A 25,531-nucleotide genomic window follows, 5' to 3' on the forward strand; every position below is an offset into this window, starting at 1 on the left:
CTGAACCCCATTGGTTCGTGGTCCAAACGACCACGTCTGTCGCACAAAAAGGCGACCCTCGTCTGTTTTATTTTTATTTTTATTTTTTTGGACAGTCCTATCCATTTATGTCAGCTGCTGCCGGAATATATATATATATATATATTTTTTTGCATGAGCCGGGGAGCGTTAAACGCTCGCAGTCCGGTTCCAGTACGGCCGCGATCCACAATCCGTCGTTTCACGCCGTCCCTCCCCGTGCTATTATTTTATTTACTAAATGCCCATATCACTCCGCAGGGTCAGAGAGTATTTTGACGAAATTGTGAAACGGGTCGTTTTTTTTTATCATTCGCTGTCTCGTCTTGTCGACGAGGGGACGCGTTTGCGAAGCGTTTGAAAATACGTGGTTCTCGATCATTTAAAACGAGCGGATAGCAATCGGGTCGCGGTAGTTCTGCTGGGAGGAGAGGGTCTATTTTGTTGGGAGCCTAAGGGGGGGGGGGGGCTGTGCTTCGGTGCCACTTATCATTAGATATGGCCACCGTTATAGAGTACGCCGAAGCGTCATCTTCAACTTGGTTTTGTCCTGTTTCTTGCTGATATTTCTGCTCGGCCCGCGCGGCAGACGGGAGTGTCATTTCTAGGTGGAAGCCAATGTTTGTTCTCGCACATTTTCCGGAGCCGGTCGTTACTGCGTGGCAGGCTGGTTACGAGAGTCTCCCAACTGGCCGCTCGGTCCCGCAGCCTGTCGCAGCCGAAGAAAACAGAACCAGTTGCCAAGCCAGCGGTCCGTGCCCAACGTTCGCTTCAGCCGCAGCCATACTTTCCCCGAGGATTCGCGTTTGAAGTTTACGGGAAGCCGAGGCTCGCAAGGGGGGGCAGCCCGAATTTCGGATCGGAGAGAAAAAGGGAGAGAGGGCGCCTCGTATGTCGGTGGTGAAATCGCTGCTGGCCGTAGACTTGGGTGGCTAACAGCAACTAGCTGTGTTATAACCCGAACTCGACAGCTGTCATTGGAGAAAGGAAAGTGATCCCCCCCCCACCCTCCACCCCGCTCCCCTCCACCACCACCACCGCCACCCTCACCGCCGCAAATGAGCGAGCCAGCGAAGTGCTTTTCCTCTGGATTTACATCAGCCGCTTTTCCGTCAAATGGGCAAAGTTGGGAATACCATTGCTACGCTGGGATATAATGGTGTGCGCCGTGCGTTTGTGAGAACTGCAGTCTTGTTTCATTGGAGAGAGAGGCTAGCTAGCTCCGTTAGCTTCGCTAGCTTGCTGGCAAGATAAAAAAAAAAAAAAAAAGTACGACGTTTCATCCTCCCTTCCTCCCCCCCCCCCCCCCCCAGTATTTTGGGACATGAAGAGGATAATTCTCTGTCCATAGGGCTGGAAGGTAAGATGTGATCTGAACTTTCTTTGCTATCAGCTGGATTTCTGTCTTGAATTGAACCTTTTTTTTTTTTTTTTTGTAGCGAGCCTGAGCCAACATCATCATCATCCTCCAGTCTGATGATGATGATGAGGAGGAGGAGGAGGGAGGAAGGGGGGGGGGGGGATTTGTCGCCGCCTCGGCTTTTCATGACTCAGACTATTGAACGGAGCGTTAAATGGGAAAAGGCTCACTAGTGCGATATAAAGCGAAAAATGGGTGTTCGTGCTGGCGTACGCCGTCTGATGTGTCGCCGACCCCCGAGTCGCAGAAATCAAAATAAGCGTCGTTGTGTAATGGGGCATTTTCACTTTTTTCATGGGGGGGGGGGGGGGCATTGTAGTTCTTTGGAACAGTTCCGTTTCGTTGCATAGACCGAGCCTTTGTGTGCTGGGCACAGATACCTGATCGTCGCCTCCTCCTCCTCCATTGGATGAATATTTATTTATTTATTTATTTTGTACATAGATTATAAAGAAAGTTACAAGTTAACCCCCCCCACACCACCACCACCAACCCACCAACCCCGTCATCGTCAGGCATAAAAAGCGAATCGCCCTTCGCGGGGGGAGACGCTTGGCTGCGGGCTTGGTAGTTGGGATGAGTTGGTGAACTATCTGCATCCGCTGGGTAACCTGTTTGCTCTCGGAGTCCCTCTCTCTCTTTCTCTCTCTTTTTTTTTTTTTTTTTTTTTTGAGTTGTCTTCCCGAAACCGAGGAGTCCAGGCTGCCTGCCTGCTGTGTGGGCGGCCCGCCTGGACCGTGGAGCCGTTTCTGCTTTCGCCGTTTTCGGTCGGTGCGGACCGACGGAAGGCGACGGAGTTCCCACACAACAGGCTAGCCGTGGTTAGCTGCTTTGTGCCCGAGATGTGGGTTAACAAAAGCTAACGCTAGCATGTTTTAATGTGCACCCTGCTGCCCACCACTGCCTCCAGGAGCTGGCCGTGGCGTGTCCCGGCCGTGCCTGTCCAAATATACACCTTTTTTAGGTGTTGTTTTTTGCCTGGGATTCTCCTCATAGGTCCCTGCAATCCAACCATTTTTTTTTTTTTTTTTGCAGGGTGGTAAACCACCTGTTTGTTAGCTAAAGATTCCCATGTGAATCTATTTTTTTTAATTACTACATATTATTGTTATATCATAGCCAATAAGAGGCAAAATATTGTGGTCTTGAGGGATAGTGGAGGCCAATCCACTCTTAAATGATTTGGGTCTCACTTAAAAAAAAAAAAAACACTTCTCGTTATTATGATGTGGAGACGATGACATTTAGTGACGATGCTCCTGCGTTCTCTCAAGATGAGGACTGAGGGTTGGATCCCAGCGTGCAACAACATTTTCCAGACATGTTCCGCACCAGGAAATGCAGCGTTTAGTCTCAGAGGTGTCTTATCTGGATTTAATAGGGGAAAAAAGAAGAAAGAACCGAGCTGTTACTCAATGGTCCAAAGTTGTCTTTTTAGATGAAAGCGTAGAAGAAATGATCTGTTTCAGCTGGGATTCTCGATCCCACAGTCTGGAGCTAGAGAGGCTCAGAATCAGAATCCATGTCGTCCAGCGTCTCCACAGACGTCTCCACGGTCCGTGATGATGTGGGGAAGCGCGGCTGCTGCTACAGATGTGCTGAAGGCTACTCCTAAAGCAGCCTGGGCTCCCTTTAAACGTCAGTAGAGCTGCAGATTGAATACCTCCATGCTGCGCCACAATGCTACAGTAAATCATCCAGAAGGAGCTCGGACCATTTATTGAGTTCACACTGTGCCGTACGTGGACATACTTTTCAGTAATCTGAGATTTCTTTGTCCAAAATCCTTTTTTTTTTTCCTTTTTTGATCTTGAATAATATTCAGCTTTTCAGAGAAATAGAATTTTTACTAGCTGTAAGCCACAGCAATTAAAAACTCCAACCATCTTACTCTCAGCATCGTGTTTAATAATAATACTCAAAATCGTGTAATTCTTCCTGAAGACTTGTTATGACGCTTCGTTTCCATTTACTTTGGTTCTGATTCCTGTTGGGCCAATTGATGCGTATGAAACGTGACAGATCACAACCCCTGATCCCACCAAAATAGCTCTGAGAGGCCTCAAGCTAATGGAGAATAGTTATCGCAGTCAGATAATGCCATTTCCGTCACGTCGATTGTAGAAAACTACTTGGTTGTCGAAGCGGGTACGAAAAGGTCCCCCTGGGTTGTACAAATTGGTGCACAGGCGGTATTAAACGTCCTGCTGCAGGCCTCTCCAGTAAATACCCCCACAAAAAGTTGGGTATAAAACCACCGACATATACGAAGATATGAAATGGCTAAGGGGCCGAATGACCAGTGCCCTCATAAATCCCTGAAAACTTGGCGTGTCCAGATGATCAGATTCTCGTCCTATGATTGCCTTTTGGTAAAAGTACCAGTTTTATCACAGCTCTATCACGACATCTGATTGGTTCTCTTTGAAAAGAGTTCTTGCTGCTGCTGAAACGATAAAAGCACATCTTTTACAGTTATGACAGGTTTTCAGATTTTTTTTAATACTTGGACTTTAGCTGTAAATATATCAGTACATTTTCAAGTGCTTATTCTTATTGTGTTGAATCGTATGCCTTTTAGCTGTTTGCTTGTATGGTAGCAGAACTAGAACGGCCGTAGCCGGGTGGTTAGGACGGCTACCTGCCAGCAAACCAGCCGTCTTCACAGACCTTTAGCTTATCGTTTGCAAATCGGCCTTCTATTAGGAAGGATGATCTGTATCGTTCTGTTTGTTTCCACAAATTCGGCGTTTGCCTTTTGCTAGCTGAAAATATTTCAGGTTGAATTTGTCCCATCGGTGAAGGTTCGCCAGCAACAGGTGGGGTAGGGGCTGTGTTATTCTATTCTCCACATGGAGGAAACCCCTTCACGTTCCCTTGCATTATGTTCAAATGACTTTTATCCATAGGAATGGTATAATCAAAATATTTAAGGCATTAAAATCACACCCTTTTTAAAGCTTGGTACACCTTTTTTATGCTAGTAAAACATTAATTAACACAGTTTGTCACAGCTCAGCATCTTCAGGCGTCTCTGAAAGTCCAAAAAAAAGCCATCTTGACTGACAATAGTCTTGAAATGAAATTGGAGCTTTTAGCTTCTCAACGAAATGAATTAATTTGGCAAAGAGTTAAATTATTGTGGTCTTACCATTGGGGAAATAAAATATTCCTCATTGCGTTAGTCTTCATTGTTCAGTTGTAAGTGCTGTTTTGGAAACAGGCCCAACTTTTCACCAAAGTATCTGTTGGACAGTAGTAATCAAATTTATGCACATTTCTGATGTCAGATTTATGTGCGTTGGTTGCTTATTCTTGTTCATACGCGGTACTAAGAGTCTGAATGTAATTTGGAAATATTGCAGTCGCGTAGTTTATGTAACCGAGTTAATTTTTCTCTCGTGTTTTGCCTCGTGTCGCCAGCACAGGCTGCAGAGAATACATCACAGCGGATGCATCGAAAAGTAAAACATTCAAATTCAAATATCGCTTCATGGGTCGTCATCGAACGTCGTCATTCTTTAGTACGTACGCAATTGCAATTTGGGGCAAAGAATCTTGTTTGACACGTGCTGGTCATTGAATAAGCCGTTCTGAAAATGATAAGGTTTTTAGAGAAAATGCCTGTCAGAAGTTTGAAGACCATTGTATTATAAATGAGATGCAAATACTGGTAGGTTTTATCTGTCCATTAGTTATTCTTTTGGTTAACCCTGGAAAGGTCAGACTGATCACTTAACAGCACAAGAACAAAATAGTTTCTTAAATATTTCTAAAAACTTGGATTAAACCTTGATCTCGGTAAACAATAAAAGTCAAAATATTCAAATGAAGTCAGCTTTGTCCTTGAACATGTAACGACTAACAAAGCGGTTTTGTTGGATCGTGTCTCCTCATGACCAGAAAACCGAACAAATGGTTTCAAAACAGACGTTTGTGAGAAATTTTCTAGCAATTTGTTTTCTTAACAAAGTAATTGCTCAGCATCGTTTGTGTTTCCTAAAGGTGTCTGAGTTCAGGATATGTAGGTCTTTGCAAACCTAGCTAAATGACAAACCCACTGTTTGTATGGTCTTGGATCAATGCTAAGGTCTTTGCCTTTTGAGGAACAGTTGTTTTTTTTATTTATTTTTCTTATTTAAAGAGCATTTGGTGCTGGGTTTCTTCAGAACCTGTAACTCTGCGGTGATTCTGTTTGCACCGAGAAGGTCGGTCTTGTAATCAGAGGTTTTTGGGGTTGTTGTTTCTTGTTTTGAGCCCACCTTCAATCCAGTGTTGGCAACTTTTTCCAGGTCAAGCTACAGGTGTATCTGTGGCAGTATTAGATCAGGCCTCAGGCCGTTTTAGCAGAGGACTAGTGAAGCTGCACCCTTCATCCAGATCATGTCTGCTGCAGTTCAGTTCTTTCCCCCCATCCCCTCCAAAAGTTTGACAGCATGACTGTTCCTGTATTTTTCTACTTTATTTAGCAAAGCAACTGGATCCATGCTTAGTACGACGTGTAGTAACGCCAGCATAACATATAAATTACAGATGCATTTCAGACGATTAGATTATCAAAAAATTAATTTATGTTCTGTAATCCACCCCTAAAAGTCAAACCTGTATAGATTCCTTACACACAGTGATGTAAAAAAAAAAAAAATTATATAATAGAGATACAGCTTCAGTATTTTCACGTAACGTCCTCAACCCGCAAACTGATATCCCAAGACATGGGGGGAAATCAGCTGTCATTTAGAGTAATATTTCATTTTCCATTTGTAATTTCCCTGTTTGGCAAAACTGTAGACAAGAAAACAGTATGTAATGTCCTCTATGGAAGTATGTAACCTTTTGATTCAGTCGTGCGATTAATTAATTTTATTATAATTGCTTTTATTCATCGGGCCAGTGTGTGCTTTTCTTTGCCTCTAAATTTGTCGTTGATGCATCTACATTTTACTACTGAGGGGGAAAAGTATATTTCTATACAAACAAAATGCTTCAAAACAAACATTTTGGAGAATACAAAAAGTAGTTGCACTGGTTTATTTAGTAGCTTCGCTGTCAGCTGATTAAACTTTTCCCGCGTTAATTCGTGCTATATTAGAACGAACCGTTGCGTGATTAGATCCAAGTGTTGCTGGTCTGAAACTAGGCACCTGGGAAGCACATCTTCCCCGATTCCCCACAGACCCGCAAGAGTACACGTCATTGGGCTCTTCTAGTTTGTCAGGCTAGTATTTACGAAGATAACGTTGGTTTATGTTGCCCGGGAGGTTTGCTACCTCACTGTTGCAGATACAGGAGCTGTTCTCAAACATCAGTCTCCTATCCCTAGCTTGTAGCGTTGGCGCAGCTAGCATGTGGCGATGTGGCGACATTTCTTTTTTCTTTTCCGTCTGATTTATAAGGAAGGCTCCTCCAAACACTGCTTTTCTTTGAAAACAATGTGGTTAATTTTCACCATCGTAACACATGGTGACGATCAAGGTTCTTGATTCTTACTCGCAGATCACCGTTTTGGTCCGGGAAGGGAAGACTTCAGCATCTTTGATATCGCAGCGCTGTCGGAAAAAGTGTGACTATTTGGGCAAATGTGAATGGGTCAGTTTGTATCCCTGAATAAAACATTTTTCTGGTATTGATTATTTTGAAATATTGGTATTTTGACAACAGGAAGCGCACCCCAGCAGAACCAGGCTCCTTTTTATAAGTGGCCACCTTCCACGACCAACCGGGGTTTGAGAGGAGAGAAGGCACATGTGAAAAGATCCCTGAAGCACTTGCCCAGGAGTATTTTTAATGGACAAGAAAAGCAGCAAAGATGTCTTCAGTGTGATTATCATGGAAAGAAACGCAGTTGAACAGAGAATCACTGGGCCATGTGCGTTTTCTTTGGAAGGGGAGGGGGAAAAACAATTTGTAGTTATTTGCAGCAATAGCTCAGTGGCTCCTTCCAGGAAAGAGACGTAGTTAAAGAGAAAACCCTGGGCCAGGGATGCTTTTTAAATAAATAAATAAAAACTCAAATCTATAAGCAGCAATGGTTGAAAAATTATAAATGGAGAATATCATCAGAAAATAGGGTTGACAATTGGTTAGTGTGTCCTTATAAGCTGACTATTTAGAGATGTTTCTTTGCCTACTTCTGTTGCTCTCTAAGGCAAGTGGTCGATCACCATCATGTGACCCATTTTGTCTGTCAGCTTTCGCACACGATGCCAGGATGCATCGTACATTTGACCTAGTTAGTAAGATGAGTAGTGAAAATGGCCAGCTTCTCCAAAAATTTTAATAAAAGGATCAGAGTAAAATTACTATTTGGATTTAAATCAGCAAACAGACCTTGTTAAAACGCCTATGAGAATAACTGTGTAGCTGAAAAAGAACTTAAAGGACAGATCATTTAAATGTCACCTTTCTTTCTTTTTATATAAAAATGCCTCTACATACACATGTGTACATGCTGTTCCTTTTGTCCTTAATTTTATTTCCTCTAGTTTATCTATATTCATACTTAGTTTGTACAGGGTAAGCGTGTGAAACCAAAGTAAAATTCCTTTTTTTTTGCGCACACAATCTTGCCCAATAACGCCGACTCTGATTTTTCTGATAATCTTTTTGAGGAGGTAGTTGGTTAATTTTCAAAGCCGTTGAAAATATACCTAAAAAGGAGGTTGATTTTTATTAAAAAAGGACCCAAAGGCTGTTATTCACTTTTATAGAAATGTAAGGAACACAAAGGGGGAGAAAAAAAGGTGCCAAACAGCAGGTATAAATTGGAGATGGGCCACTGGGGTCTTTGCATGTTGTGATAAATGTTTTTGAGATTCGTATTTTGCATTTGAAAATGCAGGTTTTAATTTGTTACCATTGTAAAAAGGTTTTGGATCACAATAATTGATTTTAGCTGCACCTAAATCAAACACCCAATGAGGTGTTAGTGTTGCTCTGAGCAACACGTTAAGCTATCGTCTTCTTCAAAACCTAAAGTGATCAACATTAGACTCAGGACAGATCTGTGCAGAAATCCCTTTGAGTAATTAAAGAAGCCAAAAGTAAATACATCTTCAGAGAGGCAGAACCTGAAGCCAGGTCCAAAAAAGGTTAAAAAAATAAAACAACTGGACTTTTGTTCTGAAGCTGAAGATGTTTCGCTTCCCATCCAGGAAGCTTTCTCAATACAAAATGTCTGGAGTAGCGTGCAGTTCCAAGCTAACAAGGCCTAAAGCTTGGAACTGGCTTGGTATGAGTCGGTGAAGAGTAGTAACGCATTATGTAAATGCTATGGCACAGGGAAGGCAGTGAAGGTTTTAAGGGAAATGAAGGAAAACTAAAAACTGACATTTCTCCAAAATAGACTAATCTAGGAGAGACTAAAATCTTAAGAGTTTGCAAAATTTCGAATTTGAAAAAAATTAACGATGTTGCGTTGAAGGTACCGCTAACAAGTACTGATAGTGGTCTACACGTGGCCCCAACTGTCAGAATCAGCTTTATTTGACACGTATGTGTACCAATCTGTGGAATTTGACTGGATTGTACAATGCTCACGATGTGCTTACACAATACTGCACTAACACAATAATGTAGTGAAAAAAAAAAATCAAATAGGCTACAGTATAGAGAGCACATATACACACTATAAACAAGATGGTATTCTGTATGTCTGGGGGAGTGGTGGTTAGAGAGCAAGGCATTCATGTCCTGGGATGGCTCCCAAGTTCCCTGGTTTGGATCCCACAGGCTACCACTGTGTCCCTGAGCAAGACTCTGAGCCCCAGAATGCTCCTTTGGCACTGCACCATAGCAGCCCACTGCTCTCTATGAGATGGGTTAAACGCAGAGGACAAATTTCATTGGAATATTAAAAAAACAATTATATATATGCATAATATAAAGAGCAGGATTTCAATACAGAAATGTTTTTTCGTACAAGGAAAACCTCTTGCCTGCCCAAACTCTCAAACATGCGAGAGCTTGTGTCATGATTTAATGAAACCAAATTTAAACTGTTGGGCCATAATTGCTAATGGTGTATTTGGCACAAAAAGCATTGCACGTCTTTGAAAGAGCACCATATCCACAATGAAATATGGAGCCAGCAGCATCAAACTTTGAGATTAACTTTCTTTAGACAGAACTCTTGGTCAAGGTGAGTGAAGTGATAAATAGTTCCACATACCCGTAGCTTTTGGCACAAACCCTTCAGCTACATTACTTCATGGAAGGGAAAGTTTTGGAACGGCAAAGTTGAACTCCACAGTTCTGTGGAGTCAGCTAAAGAGCACTGTGGACAACAAATATAAATGGTTGCATGGATTGCAGAAAATAATTGCTTTATAGGTCGCCATTGATGTTTCTCTAATCTTCACACGTTTAAATTCTTTGTCAGGCTTTCCCATCAAATATGAACTGAACCAGTGCAATTTTCACTGCAAGTGGAAAGTGATGGTGCATACACTTTCATGGTAAAATTTAAGTGCAGTCTTTCGGTTTTTAGATTTCACTGTTTAAACGTATATAATCGGGTTCCTCTGTTCTGAGATTAAATAAATACAATCTCAACTGAAAATATGGCAGATGACATGTTGGGAATATTTAGCAAGCTGAAATTTAAGTCAGTTGGCATCAGTTTGAGGAGAACAAAAGATGCTGTGATTTAGCACCTTATGGATTCAGCTGTATGATCTTCACCTTCTACTGCTGTCAAAGTTTTGACCTGTCGTCTTAACAGTTGATTGAGTTTAAATGCATCGGTTTGTTTATTCACAGCCTCCGGAATATCCAGTCACAGCATTTCAGTCTGGTTCAGTCCTGGACTTTGACTGGGCCATTGCAACACCTTGATTGTTTTCTTTTTGAGACACTTGTTTTATAGATTTTCTGCTATTAGTGGGGTCAAAATGTTGTTGCATGGCCCCCTTTTAGGCACACTTGTGAATAGATGACTCGCCTAAGTGTAAAACATGTGCAGAAAGGTAAATGGTTGCGTTTTATTTTTTTAAATGCAATGACTCTTCACTGGAAAATGTCCACCCATTCTCTGCTGCGACTCAAATCTGGTACCGTCATTAATGGACCTGTGGCATATTTTTCCTTTTATATTACTTATGTAATTTCTTAGATGAATTAAACCAAAGTTTTCTCAAAGTAGTTTTAATATGTTGTGGCCTTCAGATAGACCTAATGAATGCCTTCAAACCAGAAAAGGCTTGCTCAGATTCCCTGAAAAAAAAAAAAAAAAAAACTGGTTACCCAGCAAACCAATTCTTTTATTTATCCAGCTTTTATTTATCCAGCTAGAAACACTCTCACTTAGAATTAAATCTCTATCTATAATGGAGACCTGAGTAAAAAAAGGTAGAAGCACATTTAACAATATATTAATGGCCTGATTGATGCATCTCTAATGTAATAAGTAAGGCTTTGGGTCTACTTTGGTCATGTCTTGTCCAAAAACATTGTTCATGGCAGCAAACAGGCTTAAATCGGAGGCAACTGGACTTTCTCTCACTTCTTTCTGAAAACGTTTCCAGGAGTCATTGTCAGTTCTTTTGGCTTGACTCCTGGATAGGTGTCAAACATTTTAAGAAAGAACTGAGCAAAAGTCCGGTTGCCTCCGATTTAATCCTGTCTGTTGTTGTGATGACCCGGATAACTGAGAATTTGGACAGGCAACTATGTTCATGGAGTCTTTGTTTGTTCAGATGCAACATGGCATTACACGTTATTGCCATTAGACATGGGCTTTGGTGGTATAATGACCTTGAACAAAGATATGACGTTGGGGCTCTGGGTGGCTCACTTGGTAGAGCAGGTGCGCCATGGGCAGAGGTTATAGTCCTTGACACAGTTGTCCTGGGTATTGCTGTCACAAATGATTATTTTAGTAATGGCGTATTCTATTGATTATTCTCACGATTAATCAAGTAATCGAATTAAAAATATTGTCACATTCAGCAGATTTTTCGCTTAATTACTGATTATTTCACGAGTAATAGAAAAACATGACAAATGCAAATAAGCAAGTGATTACATTTCTTTTTTGATTAATAAAATGAAAAAGGATGCACCTGCAGCTAAAAAAAACTTCTAACATCAACATGTTAAAAGCTCAGCCCTTTCTGGTTCGACTAGTGCTAGCTGCCTCTGTAGTGAAAATGGTAACAAACATAAAAAGCTCTTAAAGTTTCACCTGCATATTGCATTCTGGATTTTTTTTTCTTACGTTAAAAACTAGAAATAAAAATAATTCCCTTTTCATTGAAAAGGTGACCAGCTAATTTAAATTCAGGCAAAATGAACACTGCCTTTATTTTGTAACCTTTCTTTTGTTTAATATCAAACTATTTTGTTATACAAATCAACAGAAACCTGCAAAGAAATCCAAAGAACGCAACCAAACTCTAATTTGACAGTGAAGGTGCTCTGCTTTGTTGTTTCTAATATGTTTTTTGTTTTCGCATGTCCCTCATAGTTGGACTACAGAACAACGTGACAAATTCACACTCTACTCACGGCTGCACCCGCCTACTCCCCTCTCTGTTTACATTAAATGGTATGATCCTGTTTATGTAGCTATAGGTTTTTAATTTCTCCCCACACTTAATATAAAGCTTATTAAAGGTGCCATGACATCACTGTATAAACCATTTAAGGTAGTTGATATTGCTTAATATGTAAATTCTCCGAAGAATTTCATGTAAAAATAAAAAATAAAAAATGACATCAGTGTGTTGTTTTGTCAGGCCAAAAGTCCTCAGTAAAAGGTTCGGTTGCGGTAATGATATGCGGCTCTACCTAGTTGACTTCACTCTGATTGGCTACAACCTTTTTTGGAAAAGCGGACAAACAACAACATAGTTACGTTATGTAGCTGTCTGCTAGTGCTCTACCGTGGTGACGGTGTCAGTCGCGGTGGTCATCAGTCAACCGGATTTGTGTTTTACAAACACAGCTTCCTTACATTTGTCAGCATTTAGAAATGAAATAAACTTATGGGTAATAAGAGCATTGTGGTCGCCACCTTCTGTGTTGGTGCAGAAGCTTTTTTTTTTTTTTTTTTTTTTTAAATCAGTTTGTGGGGACACCCAGACTTGAATTCCTCCACAGGAAACCGTCTTCATAAAACTCTTCTGCGTTTCTTTCGGGAGTAAGTGGAAACTTCATGCAATTTAGACGGCCCTCGGACATATCAGCTCCCCTTTTTAGTAACTGCTGTGAAGTTAGTTTGAGGTCTAATATGGGATTATTTGCGCTCTGCGGCTTCAGCGGCGTCTGCCTCCTGTTCGAGCCGATACATGGAGGCTGATCTGGGGCTGCTGTCTGCTCGTTGCTACGCCTTCCTCCTCTCAGGTCAGCCGGTGAATCAGCTTGGGGGATGGGGGAAGGCTGCTTGCTTGTTGGTGTGCTCTGATTAGAGAATATACGGAGAAAGACAACCTATGTAGAAAATAAACATGGATACCGACCTCGGTACTTTTATAGGCACCGACCAAATCCCACCTGTACTACCGGGTACCGATTCACGTAAAATCCAACCATGTTTCGGTACGTAAACGCATCACTGTGACACTGAGGGAGTGGATGAGTGGGCGCTTTTCCATGCCAAATACGAACACAGCATAGTCCGCACAATAGTGTGATGCCATCAGTAGCCGCTGGTGGTCCAACAAAGCAAGCATGGCTGATAGAAAAGCCATCGAAAGTATGGCTCCACTTTCCAAAATGCAACACAGATTACGCTCGTTGCAATATTTGCGAACAAAGTGCAAGAACAGCGGTGGGAATACTTCTAATCTGAGGAAACACCTGGGTACAGCTGCTAATTTAGCAAATTTCTCGCTATATTTAGTGACTTTTGAGACCCATCCAGCAAGCTTTTTTTTTTTTTTTTTTTTTTAAAGTGACTAGTGAAAAATCTAGTGACTTTCTTCTGTGTTATTTGTTAAAGCTGCTGCCTCGCTCTGGATCTGAAACTATAGTCAGAGCAAAGAATGCAGAGAGGAGAGCCTCTGTTCCCTCATTGCAAACGTATCCCGCCCTGATTTTAAAGGCGGGATAAAATATGTTTTTAATATAGTTTTTACTTCTTCTCTGAAATGTTGCTCTAAAACAATTGCTTGAATTTTAGCCACACACAGCTTGAATCTCGTATTCGCCTCGTTCACTCTGTACCTCTGATAACTGCTTTGGTAAATGTGTTCATGTTGTGTATTCAGGCATTGATCAAAATTCATAAATAATGTCATAAAGTTAATTTGTAGATCCAAACAAGTTGGAAGAAATAGATGTGTTAAATTGAAAAAAATTGAGATATTACATAAACATGAACACACAAAAGTATTAAAAAAAAGGTATGTTGAGTACCAGTATCGATTCCCAGGTACCGGGTATCGGTACTGTATCAGTTCGAATGTGAAAGGTACCCATCCCTAGAAGAAAGACGACTCCGTTTTCTAATCTGACTGTTTTTGAGACAATTAACATAGCTGACTACCTGTGAACAGGTCCTTTGGTATTCAGTTGTGACATTAACACAGCCTCATCAGTACACAGCAGACCATACTATACCCCCAAATCCACAGAAAAAGGAAATTAGTTGTCATGGCACCTTTTAACTAACTGTGATGGGTCAAAGCAGCATAAAAACTCAAGGGTTCATGAAGGTGATACCTAGGAGACAAGTCTGCTTAAACTGTCCTTATTTGCTCAAGTCCCCCCACCCCCCAACCAAATTTAGAAATACATTTTTCTCCGTCTTTGATTGCACTGAACAGACTTGTTCCCCAGCAAACTCTAAACTAGCTGCTTTTGCTTCAGTTCTGTTGTTGCTCTCTAAAGGTACATTCACCCCCAAACGTGAACAAGCCGAATGGAGGTAGTGATTTACATGTTATCCACATGTAAAGGCGCGTTCAGGAGAGAATTAAGTCCGCCATAAGCGGAACTGCGAACAACGCGGTAGACGCGAGAATAGAGCAAAGCAAACTGCGAATGGGTGCAGTGGACACGTCCAGATTGAAGGAAAATTTTGCTTGAGTTCAACGATCTGAAGTTTTGTGTCAATTTGCATTGTATTTAGGGTCCCCCTCGTCCATTTATTGAAGCGCAGAATAGTTTTTTATGCTACGTATCTAGACAGTACAACTAGGCTATGTTTCTGTTGAGCAGTTATGAATCTACTGAACGAAGACGCCTGTAGTTCTTGTCCCAGAGGGTGATCCGTCCCCCAACACGGGGCTGCAGGTCCTGATACTGGATCCTTGACAAACGAAAGTACCGCTGGAAGCGACCGTCGTCCAGACTCAGCTCCAGGTGGTGGTACACACCATCAAACTTTACTGTCGCGAATATCACAATCAGTACACATTGCCTTCTTTAGCTAGGGTAATATAGTGTTTTAACCATTTGTAAATAAACTATTACAGAGTGACATTTTAACTTTAGGATCTTACAATCACAGCCTCATTAACACTACTAGCAGTACACAAACTACCGTCTGTAGATGAGGTCATAGTTAGGAGGGTTGAGGAACCCAGGCTAGAGCTAGTTTGGGTGTCAAGTTTCAATTAGACGTCCGTTTTACAATAGACTGAAAGTTAAGTACACACCAGCTTTGAGGCTTTTAGATGGGAATACTTATATAAAACTTATTGATATATTTGTCTTCTCTAAAATGTTGGCTATCACGTCATCATTTCCAAATAGTTTACATAAATATCCTAACTAAAATGCCACACCTCATATGGGTTTGTAAATTTTCGTTGGAAATGTATAAAACATCTTGTTTGTGAAACGGCCATCTTGAATCATAGTTGTCATTGTACTACAAGTTGGTTCAATGTTGCACATCAGAGGATTTCTTGGTACATGTTGTTTGTCTTTATCGTACATTTCAAGTCTTAGGCACTCCAGCTTGTTTTCAATGTGTCTGCCTTTAATGGTGATGGTGAAACCTGCTGAAAGTGGTGGGGATATTGTGTAATGGTGTTTGTCAAAAACGGCTTAACTGTAATTAATATATTGGTCACAGTTTTCAGGAACCGTATTGTAAATAAATATTTTCCTCATAACGAGACGTTATTATTAAAAGAAAAAGAATCGCAGGGCCCTGGGCTCCAGTCCAGCCGTACAATCTATAAAGAATGCAGAGCTTTACTGTAAGTTGGAGATTTTTAAAAGACTGACATTTCCAAACTTTGCATGTCCATTAATAGACGTAACGTCTCAAAAAGATGAAACGGAGCAACATGCGTGTACTAGATTCATCCTTCCTGTTATCTCCTTTAAGTCCGTGTCAACATGCATCATAGCACCTTCTGTGCTTCCCATAAATTAATTTTCACTGATACTGAAATAAGGTTTTGATTCCTCGGCCCACAGTAAGCACATCCACCCGACATATTATTGTTACTGTGACACTGAAGTGTTTAGATACGTAATCTTCACTCATCTGACCGGGGATTTGTCGAAGCTGATGAAGCCTACGAATCGCCAGAGTCTGGTCGCCAGCTGGTGCATCTCTAGTAAAATTGTGTTGCAGTGGTGATGAAAATGGCCTAATTATGTTGACTTTTGCACAATATCTTTTAATGGCAATCATTTATACTCTACCATTATCCTTAAGTGCACGTACTTTAAAGCCTTAACTGCAGGTTGCAGTTTAGTGTGAAAGTGGGAACCCAGATGAGTGTTTCGTGACAGTCATTACCAAATGTTTGCTGCTTCTTGGATCCTCAGAGTAACCTTACCGTTCGTGGTAATAATGAAGAACATGATAGAGAAGAAATGCTTCCTGGTACATTGGCTTTTGGAGATATTGACGTGTATTTCCCACAGAATGGGGAAAAATTATGTACTTCAAATATATGGAGACTCTTATGTATCTCAAACGTCTTTTAGCCAGCATTTGCATCCTTTTATTTCCGTACGTACGATTTGAAAATCTGGTTATAGAAAATGAAATTAGGTCCAAGTCCGGAATATGTTGGTTTTCACTTTCCAAGGTTTGACTATTTGGTATTTAGAACTAAAAACCTCACTTGCTGTTGTTTCAGAATGTCATCAGAGGATAAGACTGTGGAGACCTCTGACCAGGGACCCTCGCCGTCATCCAGCAGCGTAGGGGCCACGTCCACAGGAAGTCCTGCCAATGCAGACAAGCGACCACGTGGCAGGCCGCGCAAGGATGCTGCTGCCGTCCTACCCCAACCACCACCGCTGTCCACTTTTAAAAGCAAGAAAAAGTAGGTGTCAGACTTCAGAGATGTAACCATGAATTTCATTTATAAAAAAAAAAGCTTATTTTTCCTCACAAAAATGACGAGGCCGCAGTTTCAAATGAAAACGGTAAAAGGAGGATCGTGAATGTTTTTGTTCAATTGATGGTTAACTTCACATCTAGAAGTCTCCCAAGTCAATAGATTGGTTAAGGAAATGTTGAGAACGACTCTGGTGCAGATTTACCTTTTTTTTTTTTTAAATCTATGCCGTTACTCGAGTTCAGGGGCCTGCAACATTTACAGTCTAAAGAGCCATTTTGCCTACCTTCCACTTGAATTAAACTCGTCAGAGCCACAAATGTTGCCTGGCCTTTTGGAAAAAGACATGTTATAATTTGTGATAAAGATCTACTGTAGGAAATATGTTGTCATCGTTAAAGAAACGCCCTATATGTCTATTTTGAGGTTTAAAAAAAGAGGATGGAAAATCAATATTGTCATTCTGTTGTGAAAATTAAAAGCAATTAGTCCAAGATAAACCTGCTAAAACCTGCATTTATTATCATTTAAATACCATAATAAAAATATAATTTGTAGTCAAAGTTATTAAGAGCCACTGTGGAAGGTCCAAAGGCTCCAGACCCACAGGTTGCAGACCCCTGCTCTAGTTGAAACACAGAGTATTGATTTATTCCTTGTAAAATACTAGGAATTAATATCAACAATAGGAATGGCTTTAAAAATTGTTTTAATTCTTGTGAAATGTCTGTGACTTTGGAACAAACTCAAACGGCATTACATCTTCCTGCACTCTGGGTACGTTAGAAATTTCTAAAGCAAATCTCCTGTACTGCAGGAAATTTGAATGCTTTGTTGGGATCTGTGACACGGTAGCAAGAACACGTAAACGTGCATGTCTGAGTTGTTAGTAGACCTCCTGTTTGTGTGAGGAATTGTAGCTGCTTGATTTCCAGTAATTCCAGTTTAAATGCTTCACACGAGGCACTGCAAGGGTGTTATGCCTCGCAGGCTATCATCGCACACGCCGTGGAATAGGACTGCTCTGTAAAAAGATGCCGGCTAGCTTCTTAACTCCTAATTCTGTGCTCTCAATCAACTTTAATACCATTTTCCCCAATGGATTGCTTAATCTGCAAGCACGCAGATGATGTGTTAATGCCCAACTGGATGGATGACTTTAAAACAGAGTTAAGTTGCTTGATCTTGATTATCTGAAAATAAATTGACAGCAAATGAGGATGTGGTTCAGTTTTACTTTTAATGACCACTGTTGCCATTTTGGTTGGTGGCAGATTCAGCTCAGTTGTTAACCTCTGTCCAACCATCCATTATCTACACCCAGTGGTCATGATAACTGTGGAGCAATAGAGAAATTGTTCTGTCTTAAAGCTATTTGTCTGGCATTTAAGAAGCTGACTTCACATTTTAAAACACAGAACATGTAACAGAGGAAGATGTTGGATATTGTTCTCTAAACCCGGTTGTTGGAAATGACTAGATTTGCCCACGCTTCATCTGCTGACCGGTCCGTTTCAGAGCAGCGCGATCCAGGTCTGGTTTTCCAGGCAGCACTTTGCTGGCTGGGACTACTTACCACAGCATTATTTTCACCTTTTTTTTTTCCTCTCCCTGTGGTGGGACTGTGGGAAGGGGGAGATTTGTGCACGATATAAGATTGTGCCCTAGTCCTGAGTGTTTTTCAGTGAAATAACTGGCAGTGTGAGCACTGAAATTTGATCCTTCCACTGCAGTTATATATAATTACTGCTGAATGTTGCGTGGGAGGCTATATAAAGATATTACCACAGCTTACTACGTTGTGTATTCTTTTTTTTCTTCTTCTTCTGTGTAGCAAAACATGCATTGGGTTGATTTGCAACTATTGTACATGTAAATTACATCAGTTAAAAACTAAGGGGTTGAGCAGTGTAAAAGAGCAGAGGTTTTATTAAAAAGCTGTCCATCTAGTCTAAAATCTTAGTTCGGTAAAAAAGGATTCTTGATAGTGTTTTTTATTTTAACATGGACCTAAATATTCATTTCCAGAAGTCAGTGAAGTGGTGTGGTCAGTTTGTGAAATGTAATGCATTTTCCCTAGAATTAACACTTACATTTAAATTATCAGACTAAATGTGTTGTGAAATTGGACACAGGCTTATTAAAAGATGTTTAGGATTCCGGCTTTGTTTTTTTTTTGTTTTTTTTGTTTTTTTTTAACCATTCCAACATTATGCAAAAATAAAATTCAAAAAAATGTATTTTTTGCACAATTTTTAACTTGTTAATAGAAGGGTTTAGGTATTTTTTTTGTAAGGAATTTTGATCATTTTATTGTATTGTTTCAGATATCTTCAGTTCTTATCCTTTTTAAACTAGATGGCATAATCTGTGTCTCTTTGGCATCTTTTATGCCATAGACTCCAATTCAGAAATCATTTTTATATATATTAGCAGCGCAAATTGATTTTTATTTTGATTTGTTTACTGTTTCCTTGTGTCAGAATCCCAGTTTTTCTTTATGTGGTTTTATGTTTTTTTTACTTGAGTTTATTACCAAATGTACACATTACGTATTTTCATTTATAGCCTGTGTAACTTCTATGTGCCTTTCAGCCTGCAATATTCACAAAGTCGACCCTAAACACCCAGAAGAGAAATTGACAAATATTCTGTGAATAGGATCTGATTAGGAACTTGTAATTTTTTAACCTCTTGATTCTCATCAAAATATTTATACTTAAACTGGCTGCAAATGGTAGTGCCTAATACTTACTTTCAATTTAGCTTTTCAATTTAGGCTTTTAAAGCTCTTCAGGCTTTGTTTTAATAATGTTCCTAAGTGAAAAAAGATGCATATTAACATCAGGATCTTTATAGGTTGCAAGGATCTCTGTCAAGACCAAAAGATTGACGGCCTTTAATTTCTCATGAAATTCACGATTTCAATCCAATAAGTAATGGTGAGAGCCTTGTTAAATGATTTAGCAATCTAAGACATATACAAGATAACAGATGAGGATTTCTTTTTAAAAGTCTCATTGTTAACTTGATTTAAATTGATCTCGCTCAAACTAGCCTTGTCCCATAATTTCATTGCCCTTTTGCAACTCCATAATGACGCACAGAACGATTTTCAGACATTTACAGACTGCCATCTAGATTTTACCACAAAACTGCATCTAATCAAAACGGCTCTATAGGTGGGCGAAACGTTTAAACTAAAGATCCCATTAGCAACACCAAAACTACAGGAATTGCTATTAAATGGTTAAACAGTAAAAGTTCAAAATGATTTTAACCAACCAGTAATCAGATCAATCCTGATTAATCGATTATTGAAATAATCATCACCTAATTTAGCAATCGAATAGTCGTTAACTGGATACAGTATGCAGAAACATGCTATTTTCTGAAAGAGCAACTCACGCAGAGCAAAAATGTAGCGAACCTGTACAGAAAAAAAAAAAATAAAATAAAAAAAAAAAAAAATATATATATATATATATATATATATATATATATATATATATATATATATATATATATATATATATATATATATTTTGCATTTAAGATAAGAAACCTTCTTTGTCTGTAAATCTGCTGTATTCAGAATTTAAGTTGTATGGTTTTTCGCTTCATCGGGTTCAGATTCTGTAAAAAAATAAATCTTTTTAGCACCCTTTGCTCTCCGATTAATAATCCGTTAATCGAAACCAGTATTCAACAAATTAATCAATTAAGAAAACAGATATATTCACACACAGACCTTAATAACTAAATTGCCATGTTGTGAGCATTGAATTTCGCTTTTGTTTTTATGTTTTCTGCCCTTTACAATGCATTTAAGTTGTGCAATAAATGTTTGGGCTTAATTTATGAGTTATGTTAATTTATCAAGAGCACCCGTTTTTAAGGTAAATCGATTAACTGATGCATTAATCGATTTCTAAAAATCGCTACCTGAAGCCCTAATCTATAATCAGACGTCTTACTCTGTGTCTCAGGAACACCAGTTTCATCACTTACAGTTGTTGGATTAGATTTCATGAGAATCGACAAGAAACAACGTGCGAGTAAGTTTTGGTGAAATAAAGTTGCCAGAGTAATGACTGGCAGAGCACGTGTGTGCTGATTAAAGCGTTGTGCTCCAAAGGTCACAGACCACTATAAGAATCTCTTACCATGGGCTTAGTGGATTCACTTGTCTGCGTGTAAAACTGTACACCACTACACCCCCCCCCCCCCTTTCAGAACAATGGGGATTTCAACCTCACCAAGATATTCATTTTCAGGGTATGACTCAAGCTTTTTGGTAATTATGTTTTCAGACAAAGTTTGCTAGAGGCTCCCTCTGTCATTCTTGTGATTAAGGTTTGCTTCCCATGGAAGTCATTTAGAGGGAGGGGTTGATTTGGCGTACAGCCATTTGTGATTTTTCTCTCCAGTGGCACTGAAGATTACCCCACCGCCCCCAATCTACTCTCTCACTCCCAATTCTGCGTCTCCTCCTGAGCACATGAGACGCGTTGCTCTCATTGAGGCTGATATTGCGCTCCACGTGTATAGTGCTAACAGTTGATGATTTTTGGTTTGCATTTAAATCGTCATCTCAGTAATTTCACCTTTAACATTGTCAATGGCGTTTCCGGGATTAGGTTGGCTGATTCTCTGTTGCTGATAATTTCTCTGCTGTTTAAAAATAAGGGGACCTGTTTGTATCTCTCTTTATATCTTAAAGGGAAAGTGTACACAGTGCCTTGCAAAGGTATTCTTATTTCTCAGTTTTCCACACATTAATCAGTTACAACCAGAATCATCAGTTTATTGTGTTAGCATTCCACTTGATAGACCAACACAAAGTAGTTTACAATTGTAAAATGGAACATGACGCACGGTTTTCAAAAATGCTTGAAAAATAAAGCTCTAAAAATGTGCTGTATATTTGTATCCTCCACCACCACCACACCTCCCTCCCACCCCTTACTCTGATGCACTTAAATACATTTTAGTTCAAGCAAATGTCTTCAGAAGGAACCTATGTAGTAAATATAGTCCACCAGCGTAAAAACGACTCGTACCTTTAGATAAGACTGCTCTGCGAAGGCTGTCAGAGAAAATTAAAGAGCAAACACGACGAAGACCAAGATGCATCCGAGATGAGGTTACGGCAAGTTTCGAAGCCGAGTTGGGTTATTAAACAGTGATCTGTAAGATGCTTTGAACGTCTTACAGATCATTACAGGTCAGTCCGTTGTGTGAAAAGGGGAATATATCGCCGTCCTTTCAAACTGGTAGGCCTTTTTAATAAGAGAAGACGCCAGCTGACCCAATACAAGTCAGGAGGAGCTACAGCGATTCAAGGCTCAGGTGGGAGAATCCTGTGATAATGTGAGAATGCCGCGAAGAAAGCCAATGTTTTAAGAACGCCACCAACAGTACCATTTGCAGTTTGTCACAGGCTATGGAAGAGACACATTTAACATGGGGATAGGCGTGGGCTGGTATGAAATTCTGATGATATGATAACCTCAAGCAAACAATGTTGAGGACTTGACTCGCTCCGGGGAAGGAGGAGTTGTTTTGGTCGACTATGGGGCTCAGCTCCTACAACTATCTGTAACGCTAACAGTGCCACCCGGTCACTCAGCGTTCTCGCCTGCTCTCCCTTCGAGTTGCTATACGCAACGCTCCGCTGCGTGAATACATACTGAAGCAACGAAAACACCAGCAAATAATCTTAATAACATCAACTGGGAACACCTACAGTTACTACTTGCCTAAAGTAAGTTTAGGTCAAATTTACTTTGACCTAAAAGTAGTTAAAGTATTCCTATATGACTAACTTTACTCTTTTTTTTTTTTTGGGAGGGGGGAGGGGGGGGGTTGATGGAGCTAAGTATTGTGCAATCCTGAAAGCCCGCTGGAGGCTTAAAATACTCGGGTTTCACCTACTGTCAGATAGCCTTAAACATAGAACCAAAGCCATAATTATATAGGTTAGACAGCACCATATTCATGTTATGGGTTGGCCAAAGTCCAGACCTAAATTCATTAAAAATTCTGGTAAATTAATCCTGATGCCTTCTATCCATCCTGACTCTTTTCCAAAGAGGAGGGGTCAAACATCTGCATCTGTAGATGTCCTGGTACAGACATGCCTAAAAAGGCTTGACGTTTTGAGGAATTCTGTATCAGGCGTAGGGCTGCAGATAATGATGATTTAGTTTTATTTTTAACTTCTCTCTCTCTCTCTCAATAAGAATTTTTATTAATACAAACATTTTCACTCCCCCCCCCCCCCCCCCCCGTTCATATTTAAGTAGAGCATTGACTTTTTTGCAGGTCTAATTTAAACGTACCCCCGTTACCTTTTTGCCCACCCGACCTAGTCTTATTTATAGGTAAATTCAGGTTTAGCTGCAGCTGCTTGTTGTTTAGAACTGTCTGTTGAATTATACATGAAAACGTGATTGTCACAGGTTATTATGCTCCCATTGTGTTGCTGGAAGCGCTTATGTGCGTACCTTTAGTGGACGTCCGTGGCGTCGTACACCTTCGCGTCCCCTACCACCACCCAGCTCCTGCCTTGCCCCAGCGCTCGACTACCTCCAATAAACCCCCACATCATCAGCCTCCTCTCACTAGGCAGCCTCTTAGCTTTGCTTTCCTTGCCCTTTTTTAAATTTCCTCTCTTTATTTCTGTCTCTCTCTCGCTCGCTGCAGAGGTCGCACCAGAGGGAGGGTTGTTGTGGACGAGGAGGACAGCATGGACGGTACTGAGATAACAGAGAGCGCGGACCCTCAGGATGCAGGTAAGGCTTTCTAACCCCCCTCTTCTTGATCTATTATACACACACATTGGTTTTAGCGAGTCGCAGCATCCAGGAAGCCCTTTTCCAAGAGTGCTTCAAGAAGTGTGTCAGTAAAGGTAGCCGAGTCCCCTCTTCAGGAGATCTGTGGGTGAGAGCTTTTTTTTTTTTCGTAGCACCCCATGCTTCGTTTTTAGGCCTATAATTGAAAGGGTTTAAATGGAACTGCGATGCTGCTTCTTTTTTTTTTTTTTTTTCTCCTCTCACCACTTCCATCATTCCTCTTGCGCTGAGATTGGCATTGAGGTGCAGTGGGAAAGAGCCCAAGGCTAATGCCCTCTAAAAGCTTTTTAAAATCCCATCAGTCTCCTCAGACCCATTTATGTGCTTTTTTATGTGTACATCACATCACGTGACCAGGCCTTCCATTCTCATACATCTAAAGGCTTCGTTGTTACCGGGCTGAGAAATTGAGACTCTGTGAGGAGTTTTGCCTTTTGCTTGTGTTTCGTCTCATGCTAGTTAATTAATTTATTTTTATTAAGTTAATAAAACAAAGTGTGCTTTTTTTTATCTGCCATGTAAAAATTATTTCATTTTTCTAATTCAGTTCAGAAAGTGAAGGGTTTTTATATACACAGTGATCACAAGTTTGATAATTCAAAAATATCCACAATTTAGTATCTGGCAAAATTATAAAATCTGATATGGCCGTTTTAAAGAATATTGTTTTAGATCTGGGAATGTTGGGTTATGGCCATGTTATGATCTGCACAATCATGGAGGAGACCGTCCTCTCAAAAGGCCGTGACGCCCTCCACAGTCAGCCATAAAAGGTTGCTGCTAAGGATGCTGGCTGAGTGCTGTATCCAAGAATGATGATGGAAAGTTGAGTGGAAGGAAAAACGCAGTTTGGAAAATGTTTGCATAAGCAGCAGGGATGGCCTCATCTTTGAGAGGATAGCCTGTTGAAGAGCTTCAAGAGCCATCACACAGACATATCCATGACAGAGGCTTCAATCGATGCTCTCCATATCCTAAGGCATTCCTAATCCACAGACTGAATCAGAAATTTCTTACCTGGGCTGTGGACCAAAAGGACTGGATCGTTTCAAAATCAGTGCAGCATTAATCCAGGGGGATTTGGCAGCAGTTCGTTCTTCCCTCTGCAGACGAGCTCCATGGAGCTGCTGTGGGGCTTGGCTTATGCCTTTAGTGCCAAATGTCTCTGTGCTTGATCGCTCTGGGTAATGTCGAAAGAAAGAAACCAGACTCGACAATGCAGATGGACTGAAGGCTCCCAGTAAAGGAACCTGGGCTTCCTTGACTCCTCAACAGTGTTGGGCCATTCACCTCCGAACCACGGTGCCTTGATGCGGTGATTCAAGGAGAAGATGCCCAGACACAAGCCTGTATGTTCCCAAGCAGCTCTGAGATACTTCTGGGAACGGCTTTTATACAGTTAGCTTGTTGAGTTGAGCCATTTTGTGATAAACAGGATATTGTCTGTCAATATTAGCTGTTATGAATAAGCATCACTGCTTTTGAAATGTTAATTTCAAAGCTTAAGCTCATGCCCTATAAAACCTGAAATCTGACTGCAATGCAAATAACCTAAAATAGTGTTTGTCTTAATATTATATGATATTATAATATTTTTAAGCCGTACTAAGGAGAATGGTAGATATCTAAGCAAAGACATGACCTGCGTGTTTTATTTGAACAGTCTAAATTGTCTGTTTTATTATTTATTTCTGCAGAAACACAAGTCCAGCCAGTGGAGACTGTGGAAGTGGAGACCACTGAGGCGCCAGAGGAGGAGAAACGCCCTTCCCCTCTGGCCCAGAGCCCCCCAGCAGAGAGTTCAACAGGACCATCTGTCCCAGCAAGTGGAGAAATCAAAAGCAGGTCAGTAACACTAAACTTGGCCTGACCCAGAGTTAATATTGGTCACATGTGCGTGTGTAGTAAAGAGTATTGTTTTTTTTGTTTTTTTTACCTTGGTCTTGTACACATGTGAGGAAGTCATCAGGCGGTGGATGCAGCTC

General features: G+C 40.5%; 1 protein-coding gene across 12 annotated transcripts in view; it reads left to right on the forward strand.

Annotated features, from left to right (window-relative positions):
* Positions 1 to 446: 446 nt before the first annotated feature.
* kmt2cb (lysine (K)-specific methyltransferase 2Cb) overlaps positions 447 to 25,531 on the forward strand; it is a 99,060-nt gene continuing 73,975 nt past the window's right edge. For 11 of the 12 annotated variants that reach the window (XM_036138200.1, XM_036138202.1, XM_036138203.1 and 8 more), the window contains exons 1-4: positions 448 to 1,378; positions 16,486 to 16,674; positions 23,398 to 23,486; positions 25,244 to 25,391. In XM_036138200.1, the coding sequence (XP_035994093.1) occupies positions 16,487 to 16,674; positions 23,398 to 23,486; positions 25,244 to 25,391 (425 nt within the window). In that variant the 5' untranslated portion in view covers positions 448 to 1,378; position 16,486. Of the gene's footprint in view, positions 1,379 to 16,485; positions 16,675 to 23,397; positions 23,487 to 25,243; positions 25,392 to 25,531 lie in introns of all 12 variants that reach the window. The other variant, XM_036138204.1, reaches the window with a different exon arrangement.

Source organism: Fundulus heteroclitus, chromosome 6 (assembly GCF_011125445.2).
Source record: "Fundulus heteroclitus isolate FHET01 chromosome 6, MU-UCD_Fhet_4.1, whole genome shotgun sequence".
NCBI lineage: Eukaryota > Metazoa > Chordata > Actinopteri > Cyprinodontiformes > Fundulidae > Fundulus > Fundulus heteroclitus.